This window comes from Cajanus cajan, chromosome 1 (assembly GCF_000230855.2).
Source record: "Cajanus cajan strain Asha chromosome 1, NIPB_CcT2T_4, whole genome shotgun sequence".
NCBI classification, from domain to species: domain Eukaryota; kingdom Viridiplantae; phylum Streptophyta; class Magnoliopsida; order Fabales; family Fabaceae; genus Cajanus; species Cajanus cajan.
The window spans coordinates 236054-257220 of record NC_138517.1 but is presented as its reverse complement, the minus strand read 5'-3'; the positions used below and the strand labels follow the sequence as shown (position 1 = coordinate 257220).

Sequence of the window (21167 nt, the reverse complement as noted above, 5' to 3'; positions counted from 1 at the left end):
GGAAAAGAGACTAGGAATGAGACATTAGGATGGGGAAGGGTTGGAACAAGTTTGAGTTATTTTTGGAAATTTAATATTTTAAAAAAATACAAGAAGTAAATGCAATGTAAATATGAAAACTAAAGTGACGATTTGAAGGGAGTTTTTTTTTCCTTTTACCCATCAAATAATGAATGTTAGGGTGGACCAACTTTACAAGTGGTCTATATTACACTACCTTTATCCATTATTAGATTCATCTAAACCTTATAGTCATACCCTACATTTTCAACACCAGATTATCTGCCCTCCTATCTTCTTCTGCACCTTTCTCTTAGTTTGCCTCTTTCATAGTTGACACCATTGTGTATCCCTCCCTTTATCTCCACATGTGCATTTTAACTCAACAATACTGATCCTCACTTTGCTTTTGCTTCTCTAATTTTGACTACGACAATTAGTGGACAACCTCAATGATGTTATTGACACCCTCATGACACTTTAATGTCAATTTCCCCATTCCTTCTAATCTTTTATTGCTTCATCTTCTTTTACACCACCATTTTTGTAACATTCTATTTTTTTATCTATATAATTTATGTAAATTATTATATGTTATATGAAATAAATAATATGGGAGTTTATTGTGAATGAAATGTACGTAGTGTTATTCAACAAATTTGTTTGAATTTAGTAATGTGCCTTTTATTATCAAATTTGACTTTTCCCAACTTGCATTGTGAGCATATTGTAAAATGTGGGGAACTAGGTTGAATAACCTAAATGATAATTATTGAGTATAGTTTAAGAATATATGCAGTTAAAGAAGAAAATATCTAAATTAGAATTTATAGAAATTTTGCAAGGATTCAACTTAGGAAATTTGTTTAGCTTAAATAATAAGCTAGAAAATTGTGGGAAAACATTCAATAGGATCTAAAGAATTTTATCATAATTATAGTATGCTTAGAATAATTAATAAAAAATGTTTATATAGGTTAAACTAAAATACAAATCTCAATCAATCAAATTATGACACATAAATAAATTCTAATTAACTAAATTAAGATTAATTAACATAATTAAGAGATGATTAAGTGACCTAATCTTATGTTTTTGATGGTGAAGATTCTAATGATATATTAGTTTCTCCAAACTATAAATAATTTGTAAGATACTTTAATAATTCTATAATATTCTAGAAAGTTCTATAAAATTCTACAAAAATTGACATCTAGAATATTGAGATATTTAAATAGTTCTACAAAATTCTAGTAAGTTCTATAAAATTTTACAAAAGTGGACGCCTAAGCACCATGTGACTAAAATAAATTGAAAGATTAACCATTAAGATAACTAAATAATTCTACAAAATTCTAGCAAGTAGACACCTCATCACCATATGATTAAAATAAGTTGAAAGCTTAACCAATAAGATAGCTAAATAATTCAACAAAATTCTAGAAAATCCTATAAATATCTACAACATGGACACCTAATGACCATGTGACTAAAATGACTCAAGAAATATCAAGAAATATACCTCAATCTAGAAGATTTGAGAATGAAGGTGGAGATTAATATAAAAGGGAGAAACCACACCAAAAAGCTCACCAACAATCCTTAACACTAAGACATAAATCAAGCCCAGAAAACACTAAAAAATACTCCATCTTTGCCAATACCAAGGAGGAAAACTAAGGTGTAAATGACTAAAATTTGAAGAAGAGAGTAATAAAGGAAGAACATAGGAGGGAAAAGATGTAAGAAAAGAAGAAAATCAAGGAAATTAGGAGAAAACTCGTAAGCTTGGAGAAATATGTATGAGTTAGATGTATAATTTTATTTATGTCCTTATAGTTGTAGAGTATGTCTTGATCATTACTTCTAAGTTTGGACGCATGTAACCTTAGGTTAGATGATATGTTTTCTAATTGTACTTATTGAAAAATTTGATGTTTTGAGGTTGAATCTTAATGTGGTTGATTGTTTATGATTGGATGTTGCTATTGAAATTGTTGAATTGTATTTGAAATGATAAATTAATAGTAATTCATGTTGCATATTACATAATGTGGTTTTTGAGTCAAATTTTTTTTGAAGGGTACAGAAAATAGTATAAAAATATTTGAGAAATGACTTTTATATCAATGATAGTTGATAAAAAAAATGAGTTTTGAAAATAGTGTTTTTTCTTGAAATTCTTTTATTTATGTTTACTATTCAAGACATTGGTGGCAAGAGATTGACTATAATAGTGGATACTATCAAGGACAAATGGAAGTATGAGATGGAAATAAAAAATATAGAGTGAGAGCTTAATATGGTTGTGAAAGTTTGATTGAGGTATTTTGTTTTTGTGCTACAAATATCATAAGATAGTAAATAAGGTTTGAGTAGAATGAGTAAGATAAGACCTTTGGTTTAGGGGATAGACCTTTGGTTTAGGGAGTGTTTGGGTATGGTTTAGGGTTTAGAGTTTAGGATTTAGGATTTATGGTTTAGGGTTTAGGATTTAGTCTTTATTTGATTTTGTGTCGTGGAAGCCTATCGAGTGCGTCGACACTTTAACTAATGCCTACTTGTTCACATTTAGTGGGACTTTGTCGAATCACTAGACAAAGTGATGTAAAACTTTAGCTTCATTAATTAACCAAGAGAGAAAGTCTCCGTAGAGTATTGAGTCAAAATGATTTTTGAAAAGTATATTTTGAGTCAAAATCTTCATCTCATAAGCATATTGAATTATTTGAACTATTATTAATGAAAAATCTTATTAAGTTGTTGTGTGTATTAATAATTGTATGAACTTCTTAAATGATTATATGATTTGCTTGTGTGAGATATCGATGAAATTAAATATCTAACCCCATAAATATATTTAAATCCAAATATCGAGGATATCATGATGCAAAAAAATTGAAAGTGCAATTAAAGGTTCTGATGCATAAATCCAGAGTTTATGATGAAGGTTTATTTTATTAAATTATGGTATTTGCATTAAAAAAAATTGTAATATTTAATGACTTTTATATAATATAATTTTATTTAGATAAATTTATTCATTTAATTTAGTATTTTTATACTTATTATTTATATTAATATAAATATTAGTAACTTAAATAATTATTTCAGATTAATATATGTAAGGGGTACACTTTTCTACCTCTCCAACACGTTTTATTTCCATTCGACAATATCTCATTCATGTCTTTTCATCTAAAATCGACTTCACCTTTTCGCAAATTGTTCATCTTCAAAGGATTGGTATTCGTTCCATGATTTGGAATTAGATTTAAAAATTGTGATTTAACGTTATGTAAAATTGTGATTTAACGTTATGTATTGTGGGTGAGTAGGTGTGCCCAATGTTACCGGTTGTAGTGCACTTGACAACCCATGTCTATTAAATTTCAAACCCAACTTAACCAATTGCTCCCAGTAGAATGATTTTATTGTTTCGAGTTGAAGTTTATAAAATGGACTTTTAATTTACATTTGGATGAGTCACCTCTAACCATGCTCCATGGTGTTGTGACGATCTCACAATGATTGTGTTGTATCCTTGATTGATTTTTCATCATTCATATATGTGTGGAGAAAAAAAATACAATGTAGAGGGTACATTATATTAGACTTCCACGGTATTATAAAACAAACTATTACTAAAAATATTATTAAACTCTTTTGAATGAGAAATTTTTGAATATTTTACTTTTACATTTAATATTTCGAGAAATTTTTATTTTGCCAAATGTCTATTATATAAATATTTTAAGGTAATAATTATTAATTTTTATAGTTAATATTTTGTATTCCCTCTAATAAAACTGTCCTAAACATTTATTCCCTTCAATAACTCTATCCTAAATAATTTTATATATAAATAAATATTATTATAAAATAAACTAGAAATAATTAAAACATATATCAAAACTGTTACTCAAAATAATTAAAAAAAACAAATATATTAAACAAATATATCAAAATAAAAGAAAAATATTGGATAAAAATATGTTAATAATTACCAACCATTATTATATTTTCATAGTATTATAAAATAAACTACTACTGAAAATATTATTAAAATCTTTTGAGTGAGAAATTTATGAATACTTTAATTTTACGTTTAATATTTCAAGAAATTTTCTTTTGTCAAATGTCTATTATATAAATATTTTAAGATAATAATTAATAATTTGTATAATTAATATTTTGTATTTTATATGTGAATTTTTTTATTTATATTTATTTTTAAATTGAAATAAATAATAAAAATCATATCAAATAGTCAAATTGGTCTCAAATTATAAACCCTGGTTTTAACAAGGAGTATTAGTAAGATGATGTTATCATGTTCTAATAATATTATGTATTACATAACTCTTAGTACATAAGATGATGAATTGTTTTAGGCTTTGGCTATGTTCAATTGATTTTACCTAATTGTAGTATTTAGTGTTTACTAATTTCATGAATGGATTGATCTGGGTAGAAGGATGGATTTCTTCAGCTTTCTACCAAGATTTAACTTAAATTGTTATAACCTACTTAAAATATGCCATAATAACACTAACTTCCTTTTTATTTAATTAATTGACACCCACCTCCTTTATTTTATAATTTACCTATTACCCCTTATAATGTCAGTTAACATACATGTTAAAGTTCATTCTTTTACTATTTGAACTTTTTGTTGTTGTCAAAAAAAAAAAAAAAAACGTGGGACGATTAGTATCATATTTCTACTTTTAACTTCATAATTTCCATTGTGCCATCGTGAAAATATAAAAATGAATGTCATTTGGTTGACTACATAAAAGCACAAGTGAATAGCCCCATAAAAAAATTTCATTAATGATTTTCACAATTAAGTTCAAAAAAACTTAAATAATTTGATAGATATATAATTTAATTTAAGAATGTGAATTTGTAGTCCTTTGTAGAGCCACCAAAAGATCAATTATGTAAATTTTACAAACTACATTTTTGTTTGCATAAATTAAAAAGACAACCTAAATACTAATTATTTAGAAATGAGAACAACGTTGCAAAACTTTTCAAGTGTGAAAAACATTCCAATTCCTAAACCACAAGATGATGTGTTAACAAGTACACAGTACATTTCACCATTAAGTTACTTGATCTAAAGTAACACTTATTAAATAAACAATTTGCTAAAACAAAATCACTCCATTCCACAAAGAGCGAGTACAAAGGAGAAAGAAGAGTTGCTTGAATAAAAGCACCAAAAAGGTAACACAATGGCAAAGAGAGTCTATCAATGTAGGAAATAAAAAATTCATGCATATTAGAGATTTATTATTTTCCCCAGAGAAATTTTAATTTTAATTTAATTTAACTTGAGTTCCACAAAATTGACATTTGAGGAAGTCTTTTTTTTTTTTTATTAAAATAAAAAACTTAAGGATGACATTAAAGAGGTCAATGAAATTCCACCTTGCCAATTTTTAAGAAAAACTTGTAATTTGGCTACTTTTAACTTAATTTTAAAATGATTTTTAAGATTATTAAGATAACAATTCAGCCCAAACGCACCCTTCAAATTAAAATGTCAATATTTACCATAGCCAACTTTATTTTATAGCTTTTTGTTAGTACTGTGGTTGATTTGATTCGTTTTCTACAGTAACATAAGATATGAAAATCGGAAGATCCCTAAAGATTTGATGCATACGAAAATTTTGCACATATGATATGAGAATAACGGGCTGAGAGAAACTAACAAATTACAAGCTTTAAAGAGCACAATTTGCACATATGAAAAGTTTGACGTATTGTCCATAACCCGCAAAACTTTAAAATCGTACAAATTTATGCACTACTATCATAAAAATGATTGTAAATTTTTACCACCAAACTTGAACTTGTCATATCATGGAAAATCCTTGTAATAGTTCAAATTAGTGATGGTAGCTTGAAGCCTCAATTAATCTTTGGTTTTGGTCGCCTTGGTCTCAACACCATATAGAGGCACCCTAGAACAATCAATAAAGCTGGAACCGTTGTCATATCAAACACCAAATGTATTTTTCTCTCTCTTGTGCAGTTAATTGGATGGAGAAGGGCAAGAGTCGCATTAACTTGATCAACAAACCTGCAAGAGAGATTGTGTTTAAAAAATAAAATAAAAAACAAATCTTCAGAAAAATAAAAAGTTAGTTAGCTTTTGAAGTCGAACCTAAAGAAAAGAAAACAAAGAAAAGTAATAAAGAACAACAGGCTCTTCACTGAAGAGCCCTACATGAAAAAGTTACTGGAAGTGATGCAGTTGTGGAAGCTACATTAGGTGATGTAACCTGCTATTTAAACTCCTGGCTAAATAGGATTAATAAGGATGACTTTTTGCAGGTAGCCAGACCTCCAAAAATCACTTCTGTATCCTAACATTTGCAGTGTGTTCCCTAATTCACTTGATTTATATTTATACATATACTGTTCAACTGCTAGATATTTGTAGTGAGGGCTCTTTTGTATTATTAGTGGATTGCTAAGGAGGTGTGGAGAGCTTTATTCTAGGGGTTTCTCTGCTAGGCAAGCAGAGAGATTGGTTGGCATTGCATAGATGATCTTTTCTTGTTATGGTTATATATATATATATATATATCTTCTCTATTTACTCTCTTTTATAATTGTTTCTTTTCAGTAAAAATGTTTATTGCAAGATAGTGCTCAACCTTTTGGATGCATCCTCCAAGGTGTTTAGTAGCCTCAACGAATCAACATAACGCAATTCTCCAGTGACAGTTGATACCTGAAAATACATCATTCATAACACATGGAATTAACTGATTAAGAAAAAGAATGTAAATTAAATACAGTTACAAATAACTGACACTCACCCTTTTCCAAAGGCTAACAACATAATTGTACTTGTTAACAAGCTCATGCTCCTGGGAATGGAAGATCCTGAATGTTTTTTCAGCTTGATTTTGTTAAGAATTCATAAACAGATAACTCATCTTGTCTCGAGGAAAACAAAGGCCTACAATACTCACATTGTTTAATTCAATAATATCTACTTCAATATTTTCTTTTCACTCAAGGAAAATGCAATGGGTGAGGACATCTAGGCACATGGCACATTAACTATATCAAATACTCATTTAATTATTCAAGATACAAACTATTTTCCCCTCATCATGTTCCGGATATAATGCATTGACAAATGACAAGTTATCTCCCAATATCAGTCCACATGTTAGAGAAGCACCATTTGCAATTTGTTACACATTGTGATAATATGGAGCAGTGAGCAACCACAAAAATTACATGCTAACAAACCAATCAATCCATAAGATTCAGCTATCACACCAAGGAAAATACTACTCAACCAGAATTAGCCGGCATGCTTATTAACTTATGGATGGTGGGTGGTCCCTACCATTTTGTCTTATCCAAAAATCACTTTGAATTAAAGTAACAAGGGTTGAACCTATAACCACTTGGTCACAGATGGCTTTCATATAAGTTAACCAATTATCCTATGAGCTCAAGGTTTTAGACAAAAGTTCAAAACTAATTGTAAATTTATCCCATCCTAAATTCAACATGATATCAATCAAGCTATTCCATCCCATATCGCTTTCTCTATTTCTCTCTTTATCTGGCCATAAATTCAACATGGTATCAACAGTGGTACAATACAATGCAATGTGATCTGTCCCGGTCACAGTTCCACTGCTATGAACTGTTTATGATTTCTGGAAAACTTTTCTCGCTCTCACTTTGGTAGTTTTCTTTTATCATTTCTTCTCTCTAGTCACTTTATCTTGTGTAAAAACCCTTGCTTCCACCTCTTTCCTGCCTGCCTCCTCCACCACTGATCTTCTCTGGCAAGCAACCTTCTCAGTGCCAGTGACAGCTTCAGCCAACTTTCTAACTTCTTTTCAGGAATCTTTCTGGTAATTTTTCTGATCATCTTCACCTCTAGTTACTTTCCAATGAACTCTGTCAAATCTTCAGCTGCATCAAATCTCCAGCAGTCAATCTCAAGCCACTGTTAAGTGTTCAGTTGTCTTTTTTGGCCTAATCAAGCCTTACGTTGTCTTTTCAACTGAGTTTAGTGGATGCATATTAATTATCCTGACGAAGTGTTACAATAACAACCTTCATGTATCACCATTATAGGAGTTCATGCATCACATGTTAAATGCATTTAGTTTTCATAAGAATTAGCATTATGGAAGTAGCACTATTTACTCTTTTGCCTAGGATATAGACCCCACATAATCTCTCTCTCTCTCTCTATATATATATATATCATTTTTATCTTAATTTTTGGATGCAGATATTGATAAAGAAATAACTCTTTAGAGAGAGCAAAGATAAGAGATTGCAGAAATAAAGAATTAGGCACATTCCTATTATGATCTCATTGATGCCTTTGAAACAGTAATTTCTCTATCATTAAATGGATGCAATGCTACACAACAAGGATACTAGTACGCTCCATTAGGAGAAGATGAATGGCAGAATTAACCATTTGTATTGATTCTTCAAGGGTAGTGATGACATAACTCCGAGCAATTGAATCAGACTGGAACTGTGAAATGTGCCAACCTTGTGATGTAATGGAGAAAGGGTTGCACCCTACTGACCATAACCAGTCCTGCCATGTTGAGAGATAAATCTTATGACATGGTGGTTTAACAAAACTTGATAATGAAGTTAAATTTAGCATATAGACATTGACTGTTCTAGGAACCTGGGGAACACAGAATGCAAACATGCTAATCTCTAAATGAATATGTATATTGTTGATAAAGGCGTTAAGCATCTGTGACCAGAATAAATTGAAGAAGTGGTTTAGCATTGTATGTTCCTTTTGTATTTGAGGGATGGGGGAAAATTGCAGGGTAGGGGTATGGTAAAAATTAACTGAATTTTTGCATTTTAAGGGTCACATACACCCATAAAGTCGATGCACAAGAACTGAAAACAAATGAAAGATATCCGGATCAGATTAAACCTAAAACACTAAAACACTATATGCATCAGAGAAATAGATTGGAGTCCAATAATTGGACATAAAATGTACCTCAATTGCAGTCTCATGGGCCTGACCATAGACAAGATGAAGGGGAAGCAAACCAGCAAGATGCTCAGCAGTGGCAGCAACAGCAGCTTTTATAGGCTGCCTTTATTTATTGCTCAGATTAAGGATGAATCATGAAAGAACTAATGAGTGGATTTTTGTACAATAAATAAAGGTATTATCACAATTGTTCAAATAAAGTTTTATTGATCGATGAACAACTTCTGCACAATTATTTCATGAATAATAATACTGTAGCACAACAGGACTTAACACAACATAAATTTATAGAGAAGTTCACTTCTTCCCCTTCCTTGGTCAAATCAATAAAATACAATGCTTTGACATAAAAATCGAAAATGTAAGGCCTATGATTAAGATGATCACACATTTCTTAACATCTTTAATATTTTGCTCCATCATCAACAAATTACCTCAAAAATTAAAAAAACTGCTTTGCAAGATAGATGAATAAGCCATTTTAAAAAGTTGAGGTAGGTTTCTGAATCTTACCTCAAGTTCAGTAGAAGTGAATGCCCATTACAATGTAGATGGCTTTCCCAGGAAGAGGGCTCTGACTGAACGACAATAATCATGTCAGACAGTGCTTTTGCCTGAAAATATTTGTCTAGTAAAAGCGGTTCATTGTAAATGAACCAAAAGACTGGAACCTCTAGCACAGACCTGGAATGCGCATGCCTACCTGCATTGTTCATAAGTATTATTATATTTGTCAATTACCAGAATATCAAGATAAAAGAAAAACAAAAAAAAAAACATTTCAAAATTCCAGTGAAAAGAAAATAAAAGAAATCGTCTTCAAACTATGCCCAAAAAAATAGTCAATCCCTACATGCTAGTTGCAGAAAGTCCTTGTTAATCCCTAATATTTCACAATATGTTACGCACATTATTATACCCCAGATACTATAAGACAAACCCCAATTAATATACAACAGTAGCTGCACCAACCCATGACTCCCAATTCATTACAAATAGTGCATGCTAGATGCTACAGACTTTTGGTCACTTGGCAAAGCAAACACGAGAACTTGAACCTCCAAGCTACCAAGTGCCGAAGATACAAGCAAACTAATGAAATATTTAGGACTAATGCTACATTCATCCCAAATAAGGTATGCCATACTTGCTTTTCAGCAACTAATTCATAATGTCGAGTATATTCTAGGCTGTGTGCAAAGGTCATCCTAATCTCATCTCTAATTCTCTAACTGTCTAATTCCATCAAATTTGCTTAGAATAAAATAGTGGGATGGATGAAAATAGAATGGGGAGCATATGCACGTATCAATGGACAAAATACATTTTCTTTTCATTTCCTCCCTATTTTCTTCAAATTCAAGAAGATTGCCCAATCTATTCTTGTTTTTTTCCATGGACATACAAATGAAACTCTGAAACACAAGGGTTTAAGGATATAAGAAAGACCTTTAAGAGAACCATGCTTATTCAGCCTTTGCAATTGATACTGCAGAATAGAAGAATCAAGATACGTACGAACTGTCTTTCGGTAGGTTCCATTGACAAGCAGTAATGGCACAGCAGCTGCTCGTCGTGCAACTGCAAAGGCCATTGCTAGGGCAGGATCCTCCGACAGAGGCAACCTAAAACCGTAGTTATGTAAGAAGAAAAATAGGAAAATGCACAATTTTAAAGGAACACGATAAATCAGGTACATAGCATTGTGCTAAAAATATATTTCACCAACCAAATGCCTATATAGGTTAGCAAAGGAAAGGGAAGAACTAAAAATTAATGGCTGCATACAGGTGTGGACTGAACATTGATTTCTGAGAAGGAACCATCAATGAGGAAAGCCCATCCATTATAGCCTTCATATCCACAGGAAGCTGTTTAATGTGCCTAACTTTCTGCAAAAATTATTACATGGGCAACATCAATATTCCACTGTTGCAAGCCTTTTCAAATGATAGAACACACATCTTACCTCCTGAGTCATGAAAAACAACTGAAAGGATATCTTCTCATAATAATGGAAGGCACCATCAGCAATCGAAGGTGACACGATATGTCTCATAGATCCCCACAGTGTTGCACCTAGATGTGCAAGAAAAGAATCACGTGCAACTGTGTAATTTTGGAACTCCTGCACAGGAACAATTCCATGAATGAAGCTAATACTGAGGTCCAAACACAACTTTAAACCACAAAAAAGATAGCGTAATAATACTAAATTAACAAAGCTCAATTGGCTGAGACCTCATATGTGTCACTGAATAGATTCCAGCCCTCCATCCGTTTCAAAGCTTCTAAGGCCTTTTTCTTGTGACTTTCATCATATTCTTCACCTTCAAATGACTGCAGCTCATTTCTCAAATCCCGCATCCTCTCATCAAGTTCTGAAATCATCATGTGTTACAAGATGTACGAAAAACTACAATAACATGAATTTAAAACCCACTAACACTATGTTGTGAAATCTACAACTTTTGATAGTTAGACAAGAGAGAGAGAGAGAGATAGAGAGAGAGAGAACTGCACACACAAACACACACACACACACACACACACACACACACATATATATATATATATGAAAAGATTGATGAGAACATCTCACTAGCAGGGAAGCACAGATGATTACCATATTGGTGTCACACATGTTCAATTTTAACTAATACTTGTTGAATTATTATACTAAATGTTGTGAATAAAAATATCTTAGGAGATTTGATATAATCTTTTCTTATTTCTTTTATATTTATTTATTTACATAGTTACCTATTTTAGGGACAAATGTATCCCTATAATAGGGGAAGAGAGGAATGTAATGAGTACAATACAAATTAATAATAATCTCTCTTTCAACATTTAGTATCAGAGCTCCCGATCTTGGGAGCTCTATTTTCGCTGCTCTAAAAAAAAAACTAAGACGCTACCACCTTCGTTGTCGTTGCCAGCATTGCCGCCGCCGTCACCACCATCACCGTCGTTGATGTCAGCTGTAAGACAAAAAGGAGTGCCCATCATCGTACGATCACAATGTCGTGAGTTGCATGGTCAACAACCTCCTCACATACCGCTAGAATCCATCTCTTCTTCCCAGTGCGTGTAGGCCACACACCCACGTCTCCGACGAAAAGGGAATGGTGATAAGAACATGGAATCAACCTTAAGTCACCATGCAAAAATTGATACTTGGGCCACCTCTTAAATATGGCTTCAACATAAGAGGCTTGGACATCCTCCTTTTAGTCTTATTAAATCCTTGTTTCCACATTTTTTTTACAAAAATTTCTATTGAATCATTCAATAGTGATGTTTGTCGATTGTCTAAACACCATCGTTCTTCTTTTCCAATTAGTGGTAATAAGAGTTCTTTCCCATTTGATTTAATTCATTGTTAATACCCCTCAACAAAATGGGGTTGTAGAAAGGAAAAATCGTCATCTCTTAGAAGTTACCAGAGCCTTACTCTTCCAAATGTTTGTTCCTAACACTTTCTGGGGAGTTGTCCTAACCTCTACCTATCTCATAAACAACTTACCCACTTGAATCCTTAATGGTGTTAGCTCTATTGAATTGTTACAATCATTGGTTCCTTCTTCCACATTGATGTCAACTTTACCTTGTCATGTTTTTGGTTGTGTTGCTTATGTCCATTCACATTGTCCTCATAGAGGTAAACTAGATCCGAGAGCAATCAAATGTGTCTTTGTTGGTTACCCTTCAAATAAAAAGGGGTACAAATGTTATCATCCTCAAAGTCGTAAATAATTTGTTTCCATGGATGTTACCTTCAATGAAAATGAGTCCTTCTTTGTCTGTCCTTGGCTTCAAGAGAAGAAAAATTTGGAGCCTGAAGACAAGTCTTTCTTAGAGTTATTACCATTTTTGTCTCTACAGGATGTCCAAAATGAAGAAGAGGAAGATAAGTTCTTTGGCATAAAATATCAAAGGAAGAAACAATCCACCTTAGTTCCACAGCAAGAGGAATCATCTAACTCAGAGGTAAGTGATCCTGAAGGTAATTTGGAGGTAGTAAGTGTTAATGATGATACTCATATTCCTATTGCTTTGAGGAAAAGGAAAAGATCTTATGTTAAATATCCTGTTTCACAATGTTTGTACTAACAACTTGTTTGCTTAACATCAAAGTTTTATAGCTACCATTGATTTAGTAGATATCCCAACTTCAGTCCAAGAAACTATGAGAGAAGAACAATGGGTTCTATCCATAAAAGAAGAAATGAAGACATTGGAAAATAACTCAACATGGGAGATTGTAGACAGACCTAGAGACAAGAAGGATGTAGGATGCAAATGAATATTCACAGTAAAGCACATAACTAATGGGACAATAGAAAGATACAAAGATTGGTAGCAAAGGGTGCACACAGACTTATGGGATAGACTATGAGGAGACATTTGCACCAGTGACAAAGATAAATACAGTATGAGTTATACTTTCCATTGCAACTCATTTTGGTTGGGACTTACAACAATTTGATGTAAAGAATACTTTCTTGCATGGAAATTTAGAAGAAGTTTACATGGAAATCTCCCCTGGATTTGGGGTTTCAACGAAAGAAAATAAAGTATGTAGATTAAAAAAGGCCTTGTATGGACTGTGGAAATCTCCACGAGCATGGTTTGGGAGATTTACCCAGACAATGATTTCTTTGGGATATAAATAAAGTCAAAGGGATCATACTTTGTTTATAAAACATTCCCCTAATGGTAAATTGACAATACTTTTAGTCTATTTAGACGACATGATCATTGCAGGTGATGAAGAAGAAAAAATTGGCAACATAGTTTAAGATGAAAGACTTGGGAAGATTAAAGTATTTCTTGGGAATTGAAGTCGCTTATTCTAAGAAGGGCATATTTATCTGTTAAAGAAAATGTCCTTGATCATCTTAAAGAAACAAAAAAGTTGGGGTGCGAAACCTCGAGAGTTCCAATTAAACAAAATCACGGAATTGGAAGAGAAGAAAGTCCACCAGTGGAAAAACATCAATGTAAAAAATTTGTAGGGAAACTAATTTATCTATCACACACTAGACCAAACATTGTTTATGTTGTGAGTGTTGTTAGTCAATTCATGCATGAATCTTGTGAAAGGCAAATGCAGACAGTTGACAGGATCCTTCAGTACTTGAAATCAAGTCCAGGGAAGGGATTACTATTCAAAAGAGGAGACACCATGTCTATGGAAATATATACTGATGCAGACTACACAAGGTCGGTCGCAGATAAGAGATCTACTTCTGGATATCGCATGTTCTTAGGGGGAAATTTTGTGACTTGGAGGAGTAAAACAGATTGTAGTTACTCGGCCTAGTGCAATTGCTGAATTTCGAGCCTTGGCACATGACATATGTGAAGGGCTATGGTTGAAGATTATTCTTGATGACCTTAGAATTCAAATTGAGCTACCTATCAAGTTGTTTTGTGACAAGTCAGCCATCAACATTGCTCATAAGCTGGTTCAACATGACAAGACCAAGCATATTGAGATTGACAAACATTTCATTAAAGAGAAGTTGGATAGTGGTCTTATTGTTACAACTCATGTCCCTACAAGACTTCAAGTGGTAGATGTATTCACTAAGGGACTACCTACTAGCAGATTTCAAGAGTTGATAGGCAAGTTGGGAATGATTGATATTCATTAACAACTTGAGGGGGAGTGTTGTAAACAAAAATATCTTAGGAGATTTGATATGATCTTTTTTTATTTCTTTTATATTTATTTATTTTTGTTAAGATATTCTAAGATATAGTTTAGATATATTAGTTTATCTTTTCCTAATTTATAGTTTATCTTAATCCCTAAACTTTAGGGATTGTTTATGTTAATTGTCTATTTATTTGATTGTACCCATCAATTCAGAATAATAAGAAATTATTCATATTTAAGTATTTTCATAGTTACCTGTTTTAGGGACAAATGTATCTTTATAATAGGGGAAGAGAAGAATGTAATGAGTATGATACAAATTGATAATATTCTCTCTTTCAACTCTAATAAGGGAAGAGAAGATTTGCATTTTTGTTTACATCTTAAATATATCTTTAAGATTTGTGTTTATATTGGTCTCAATATATAAACTACAAAAGTACATATATTATTTTCGAACCATGTTGGGTCATGTAACTTTCAAGGTTTGCTGCATCATAGTGTCAATGACGCATAGTGTTTGTATCCTGAGTTGTAATTATCATTTCCTAGCCCACATGTTCACAAAGCAAGATTTTATAGGAAATTCAAGGATTTTTTTATTTTTTATTTTACTGAAATGAAAAGGGATTAGACATATTTAAAGTTCAATTTAGAAAATAAAGTCCAAAAGCTACAAAATAAGATTTACCTTCACAAAGAGCAAGCTTGACTTTCCTTCCCTTGCAATGTTTAAAAGCAAAAAGCTCATATATATCAATCTCAGCTAAAAGAATATCAATGGCCTGGTGTTCTTTCTGCAACATTGAAAGTAACAATTGACCCACTTTGAGACTCCAATAGAAAGGAGGACATTTGTTAAACATGTTGGATGCCTACATTCCTCTCAACATTGTAATTAACATTCCAATTTCCAATGATATTGAAGTCTAAAAACACTAAATAAAATTACTATCAGCTTCAGATAAGCATAACATCGAAGTGTTCTTTATTGCGATCACAACTCTTTTTTCTCATCCTCAATCATTTCAGTTAAACCACAAAAACTTTCTTGCCTCTTTTGTTTTCAGTATCAGCAGTGTATGAGATAGGATTCTGACAAGTATTTACAATTTACAATTTTCTACAACTCTTTGGAACCTTGTTCTTAGGAAATCAAATGGAATATGCAACTATTGTTAGATCTGACATATGATACATACATCACCAAATACAGCAAATTTCTCCTGAATAGCATCTTGCAGTCGATCTTCAGCTTCTTGTTCAGAAATTTCTGCAATCAACAAAGAAAAGGATCAAAATGCGTGTGAAATATAACATGGCATCCTGAGTTAACTATGCATGATGAACTGAATAAATAGGATTCAAATTTATAAGATAACATACTATATCAAAGAGGTTGACCATATTTTTCTTTTTCTTTATCACAATTGGGAAGAAAATCAGAAAACCCAAGTCCCAATAGTTCCTAATAACAAGCTTATAAAGCTCGGGCCTTAAAATCTAAGATAGTTTTAGAGCCTATCCTAGATCTATTAGAATATCACCCACCATATTATCCACAATTCCACACATTAAGCCCAATAATGCAAACGATGAGGGGGTGTATTGGGAAGAACCCAAGTCTTACATGAACTAGATAGTGCCTGATAAGAACTTATAAAACTTAGGTACCCCTTATCTTACATTAACTAGATAGTGCCTGATAAGTAGCCTTATCCATTGTGTAGAAGTTATCCATTTAGCTAGACTATAAAAAACTAAGTGCATGTTATTTACATGCGCGAGCTTGAGAACGTATGCATAAATAGTAACTATTGTAAAAATAATAGATATTTAGGAGATAAAAAACAACTCTAAATATCTTCATATATTTGTTTTCCTATTTATTATTGTTACTTCCTTTTTAAGCATAGTCACTTGCCTTATAAAAAGGGAGATTAGGAAATGTAACAAGTACACAATTAATATGTAGTTTCCTTTTTTTTTCCAATTTAGTATTAGAGCTCTAGATCTTGAGAGTTCTGTTTTTGCTGCTTAATACCAATGTTATTGTCTGTCACCATCATCGCTACGAGACTAGTTGTTCACCGCACATCATTCATTCAATACTGTTCATCAACACTTTTCATCGCCAGTTCATGCATCCGTATTCACTAGGATATTTGAATTTTCATCAAGGAGCAAGTAAATTGTTTCCAGGCCCTCTTTCGTTCCATGAGTAAGTCCTTCAAATCACTATACAGGATTATGTCATTAGTGTGTTCAACCAATTTATGCATGACTCCTACGAGAAACACCTTCAAGCAATTGAAAGGATACTTTAGTGTCTAAAGGCAACTCCAGGGAAGGACTATTATTTAAATCAGAAGGTCCATTATCCATGGAAATATACATTTGATGCTAACTAAACAGGATTAGTCAGACAGAAGATCCATTTTCGAATATTGCATGTTTCTTGGTGGGAACCTGGTAACATGGAGAAACAAGAAGTAGAATGTAGTTAATGGCCCAGGGCATATGTTAGGGAGTGTGGATGAAAATTATTTTTGATGACCTCAAAGTTAAATATGGGGATCCTATGAAGTTGTTTTGTGATAACAACTTGGCTATTAGCATTGCTCATAACCCAGTTTAACATGATAGAACAAAACACATAGAGATTCATAAGAACTTCATAAAAGAGAAGATGGACGACCTTATACTAACTAAAAGTTTCCGACAGCTGTAACTTTGAACTGCACATTATACAATGCAGTCCAGCCGTTATCTTTTACTTATAAGAGCAATAGTGTAAAATTTAGTCAGGCTTTTGTGAATGATGTATTAAGAGCAGTTGTCTTCCTGTCTCTGGTTGGTGGTTAGTTTGTTAGGTTAATTGCATAGCTGTCACATGGACAGCTGTGTCCAGATCAGTGTTTTACCAGTCAGCTTGCTGAATGAACCAGTGTATCTGTGAGCTACAACTCTGGACCAGTTAATCTGTTTTTTTATTTTTTATTTTAAACATATGAAATCCCACTACTTGCTGTCCCATGCGTGCTTTCCAATTCCAATGTCTGCTGCTTGCCCATGTGAAGTGCAATTGTTCAAGCTATCCCACAGCCCTTGCATGCCACCCAACACAGGATGGCAAGTCTACTAAAATTCAAAAAAATGAAACTTTTTAGGGATGTGGGATTATGAACTCACGTATCTCTATTCTCTGTATGTTTGAAACCTCAGTGACCACTAAACCAGTGCGCTTAATTAAAATGTACACGACTTAAATAATTTTTATAGCATATATTAAATTTAAAATTATATTTATATATTTAATTACATATGAATTCATGCAGATCAATCAGTGACACACTATCCAATGCCTTTACTGAATTGATAACCAGTCCAGATAATTCAGTTAGGCTTTCTGTTAATCCATGCTTACTCATATGAATACCTCTCTGTACTAACTTTCTCATTGTATCAATTACAAAAAATTCATATTAATAAAGATTATCTTCTTGTACAAACTTATTCTCAAGTTCTCTACTCATTAACACATAAAGGGCTTTCCCCAAGGGTTCTCGCAACAGTTTTAATCAATTGGAATCCAATGAGTCATGCTTAAGATGGTACTTGTAGCTAGCACCTTGAGGTAAAGTGTTGGGTACTGGACAAGTAGCTTCCGATTTTAGTAATCGCTTTCTAACTTGTTTAGAGTGAAGCCTTATAAAATACATAATTTTATAATTCCAGGTGAAATATTGTCATTGCCAATGTTTATTTTAATTGAACTGCTGATGTTTCTTTAGTTAATCAGTCTTGCATCTTTATTTCTGGATCTCTTGGATTATACATATACGAGAAAGCAAAATTTGTATATATCCTCTTATACATTTTCTTTTATATATATAGGTAGTTAGTTGCAAGCTTTGGCTTTTTAGCTGTGATTATCAAAAGTATGATTTACGGCTGTATACATTATGCACACACAATTAAAAACATCATTACTACCTGAAGCTGAACCAATCGTCTTTTCAACACTTGGTAAACTTGCTTCTGTACGAACACCTTCTCCACCAACAGCAGGTCCCCATGAGAAGGGACCTGCACTTAAATCAATAAATGCCCATCTGGTACAAAACACTAATGAATGTAAACAGGAAGAGATGCATATGGCTGAAAAATTGGCATTATGTGAAGCAAGCAAAACTGAACCTGTCCTTTCCAATCCATGTGTCTGTGAGACATTCTGCTTGAAAACCACTGTAGTCTCCAGACTTTAATACTTTTTCCAGATGTAGCTTTAGGTCTTGATCCTTCCCTTTTAGTAACTAGAAATACAGGGGAAATTTACAAAATTTCAGGAAAAATATGTAGGGCAAAAATTTGTAACTAAACCTACTTTCTTTTATGTGGAGTGGAAACTTATCTGATGATTAGATACCTTTAAAGCTTTGATCTCAATTATCTCAGATGCATCTCTCCCTTGATACAACCTCCCAAAATTATTTAGTGCATCAAGCCAAATATTATACCATTCCATCTGCATTTCGTAGTCAAAACAAAAGAGCAAACGTTTCATAAATATTTACACTGCCTACATAAAACCCAGAAAAGAGACCAGAGCCAAAACATAAATGAGCACTGAGCAGGACAACTACAATAGAAATGCTGGAAGTTCCGCTTTAGCAAGACTTGTACAAAAATGAATAAGAAAAAGAAATATATTATAAAAGACTAAAAGAGAACAGAGGGATTATGACTCTGATTTGTAAAAAATAAACCCATGTGCTGAGAGGATTTCTCTTTACAATTTATAACTCTTTCACCAGACCCTACCACCTTCATTCCCCTATTTATCTAATGAGTTAATGGCGCTTTTATTCTTCGAAAATTTTCTAAATTTTGGTTTTGTCCTCAAAACTTTCAACACATTGGTTTTATTCCCTATATTTTTTCATTTTTTGAAATTCCCAAACTTCTGTATCTGTATAAAAGGAAAAAAGTGTAAGCCTTAAGGACTTAAATTTGGGTATTTGAAAAAAATACAGGGACAAAAACTATTAATTTTAAGTCATGCCAAAACCAAAATTTGGAAAATTTTCAGGGACTATAAACACCATTAACCCTTATGTAATTGATCACCTAAAACTAACTGTTCTAACCCTTCCTAGCTAATTTCCACTTTCCTTCTGTCCTAACTCCTAAAAGTAGTTTACCAAACAAAATATAACTTTTGGTGTAGCTGATAAAGAGCCCAGTGATAAATAGTTAGCCATGGAGAGGAAGAGTAGAACAATGTTGGTCATAGGGGAAAGGCATCTTTGGCAACCAGATGAGCCATCAGATGATCACTTGGAAATTTCAATAGATAGTGCAATAGGAAATTCTGATGCAAGAGGTAGGGCAAGATAGTGAAATACAATAGATTTGGTATACGTCTATCATAAGGTCATCCAATCATGTGAAAGATTTGAAGACCACATATCATGCAAAAAAACACATTAAAGAACATATATGCTTTCACCATACAAGGAAATAAAATACTTACAATATCACTGTCCTCAGTTCTTGTCCATGAAAATTTCATCATTGGATGCTTTACATACAACGGTCGCTGTATCTTAGTAAGAGCTGCAAAACAATATTAAGTACTTAACAAGGGATCCTGAGTAAAAGGAGAAGAAATGAACAGGAACATCAAACATCAACTGTGGAAGTAGATTAGAAGTAATAAAAATTTGAAAAAAGCATTCCTGCTATGGAAAGGTAAATGTGGTGTTAATTTTAAAGATAGACGGTGGAACATCAGTTAGTTTTCTACATCATGAGTGTTAGAAAAGCTGTTTTATTATCTGTTGCTTAGCTTTTATAAAGTTGTGTTTTTTTATTATATTCAGACTTTAGGATTTCACCTTTTCTCTCTCTATGTAAACTTGTAATGATTATTATTTTGCATATATGTAACCCACTCAAGCATTTTTCTTTAACCCTTAATCTCAAGTTGGTATTAGAGCATGTCTCATCCATCTTTGCCTATCAAAGTCTAGCGCCCTCCTGCCACCATCAATTTCCGTTGCTGCCAATATCTCTGGCGACCACCAGATCTAGTATACCCTGTCATGTGATACTCAACCCAAGTGGTTGCAGAGACTAAACCCTCTGCATGCTTCTCCACACATTGCCTCTTTACATGACAAAGTCAGGCACGTGTAACTCAGGCACCACCCTCTGGTGACCAAAGTGAAAGTGTGCCTTCCCCATGAGTCTTGTCGGCCCCTCTAAAACCCAATTTCAAGAGCTTTTTCGTCCTTTCTCTCTTCTTTGGATAGTGGGCTTACTTTATTCCCCTCCTAAAATTATTATTATTTTGGATATATGTAACCCACTCAAGCATTTTTCATTAACCCTTAATCTCAAGTTAGTACCACAGCAGGTCCAAACCTACTTTGCTTGTCACAATCTAGCACCCTCTCG

The 21167-nt window shown here is 32.7% G+C and overlaps 1 protein-coding gene across 5 annotated transcripts in view; it reads right to left on the bottom strand.

The window, feature by feature from the left end:
• Window positions 1-5698: 5698 nt before the first annotated feature.
• The window catches only part of LOC109803372 (uncharacterized), a 51243-nt gene continuing 35774 nt past the window's right edge, over window positions 5699-21167 (bottom strand). For all 5 annotated transcript variants that reach the window (XM_083071919.1, XM_020364913.3, XM_083071923.1 and 2 more), the window contains 16 exons: window positions 20242-20324; window positions 19135-19233; window positions 18906-19021; window positions 18702-18820; window positions 15908-15978; window positions 15397-15502; window positions 11279-11418; window positions 11007-11165; window positions 10826-10929; window positions 10487-10662; window positions 9551-9740; window positions 9041-9140; window positions 8443-8611; window positions 6843-6925; window positions 6678-6754; window positions 5699-6097 (listed from right to left, as the gene is read on the bottom strand). In XM_083071919.1, the coding sequence (XP_082928045.1) occupies window positions 5926-6097; window positions 6678-6754; window positions 6843-6925; window positions 8443-8611; window positions 9041-9140; window positions 9551-9740; window positions 10487-10662; window positions 10826-10929; window positions 11007-11165; window positions 11279-11418; window positions 15397-15502; window positions 15908-15978; window positions 18702-18820; window positions 18906-19021; window positions 19135-19233; window positions 20242-20324 (1964 nt within the window). In that variant the 3' untranslated portion in view covers window positions 5699-5925. The remainder of the gene's footprint in view (window positions 6098-6677; window positions 6755-6842; window positions 6926-8442; window positions 8612-9040; window positions 9141-9550; window positions 9741-10486; window positions 10663-10825; window positions 10930-11006; window positions 11166-11278; window positions 11419-15396; window positions 15503-15907; window positions 15979-18701; window positions 18821-18905; window positions 19022-19134; window positions 19234-20241; window positions 20325-21167) is intronic.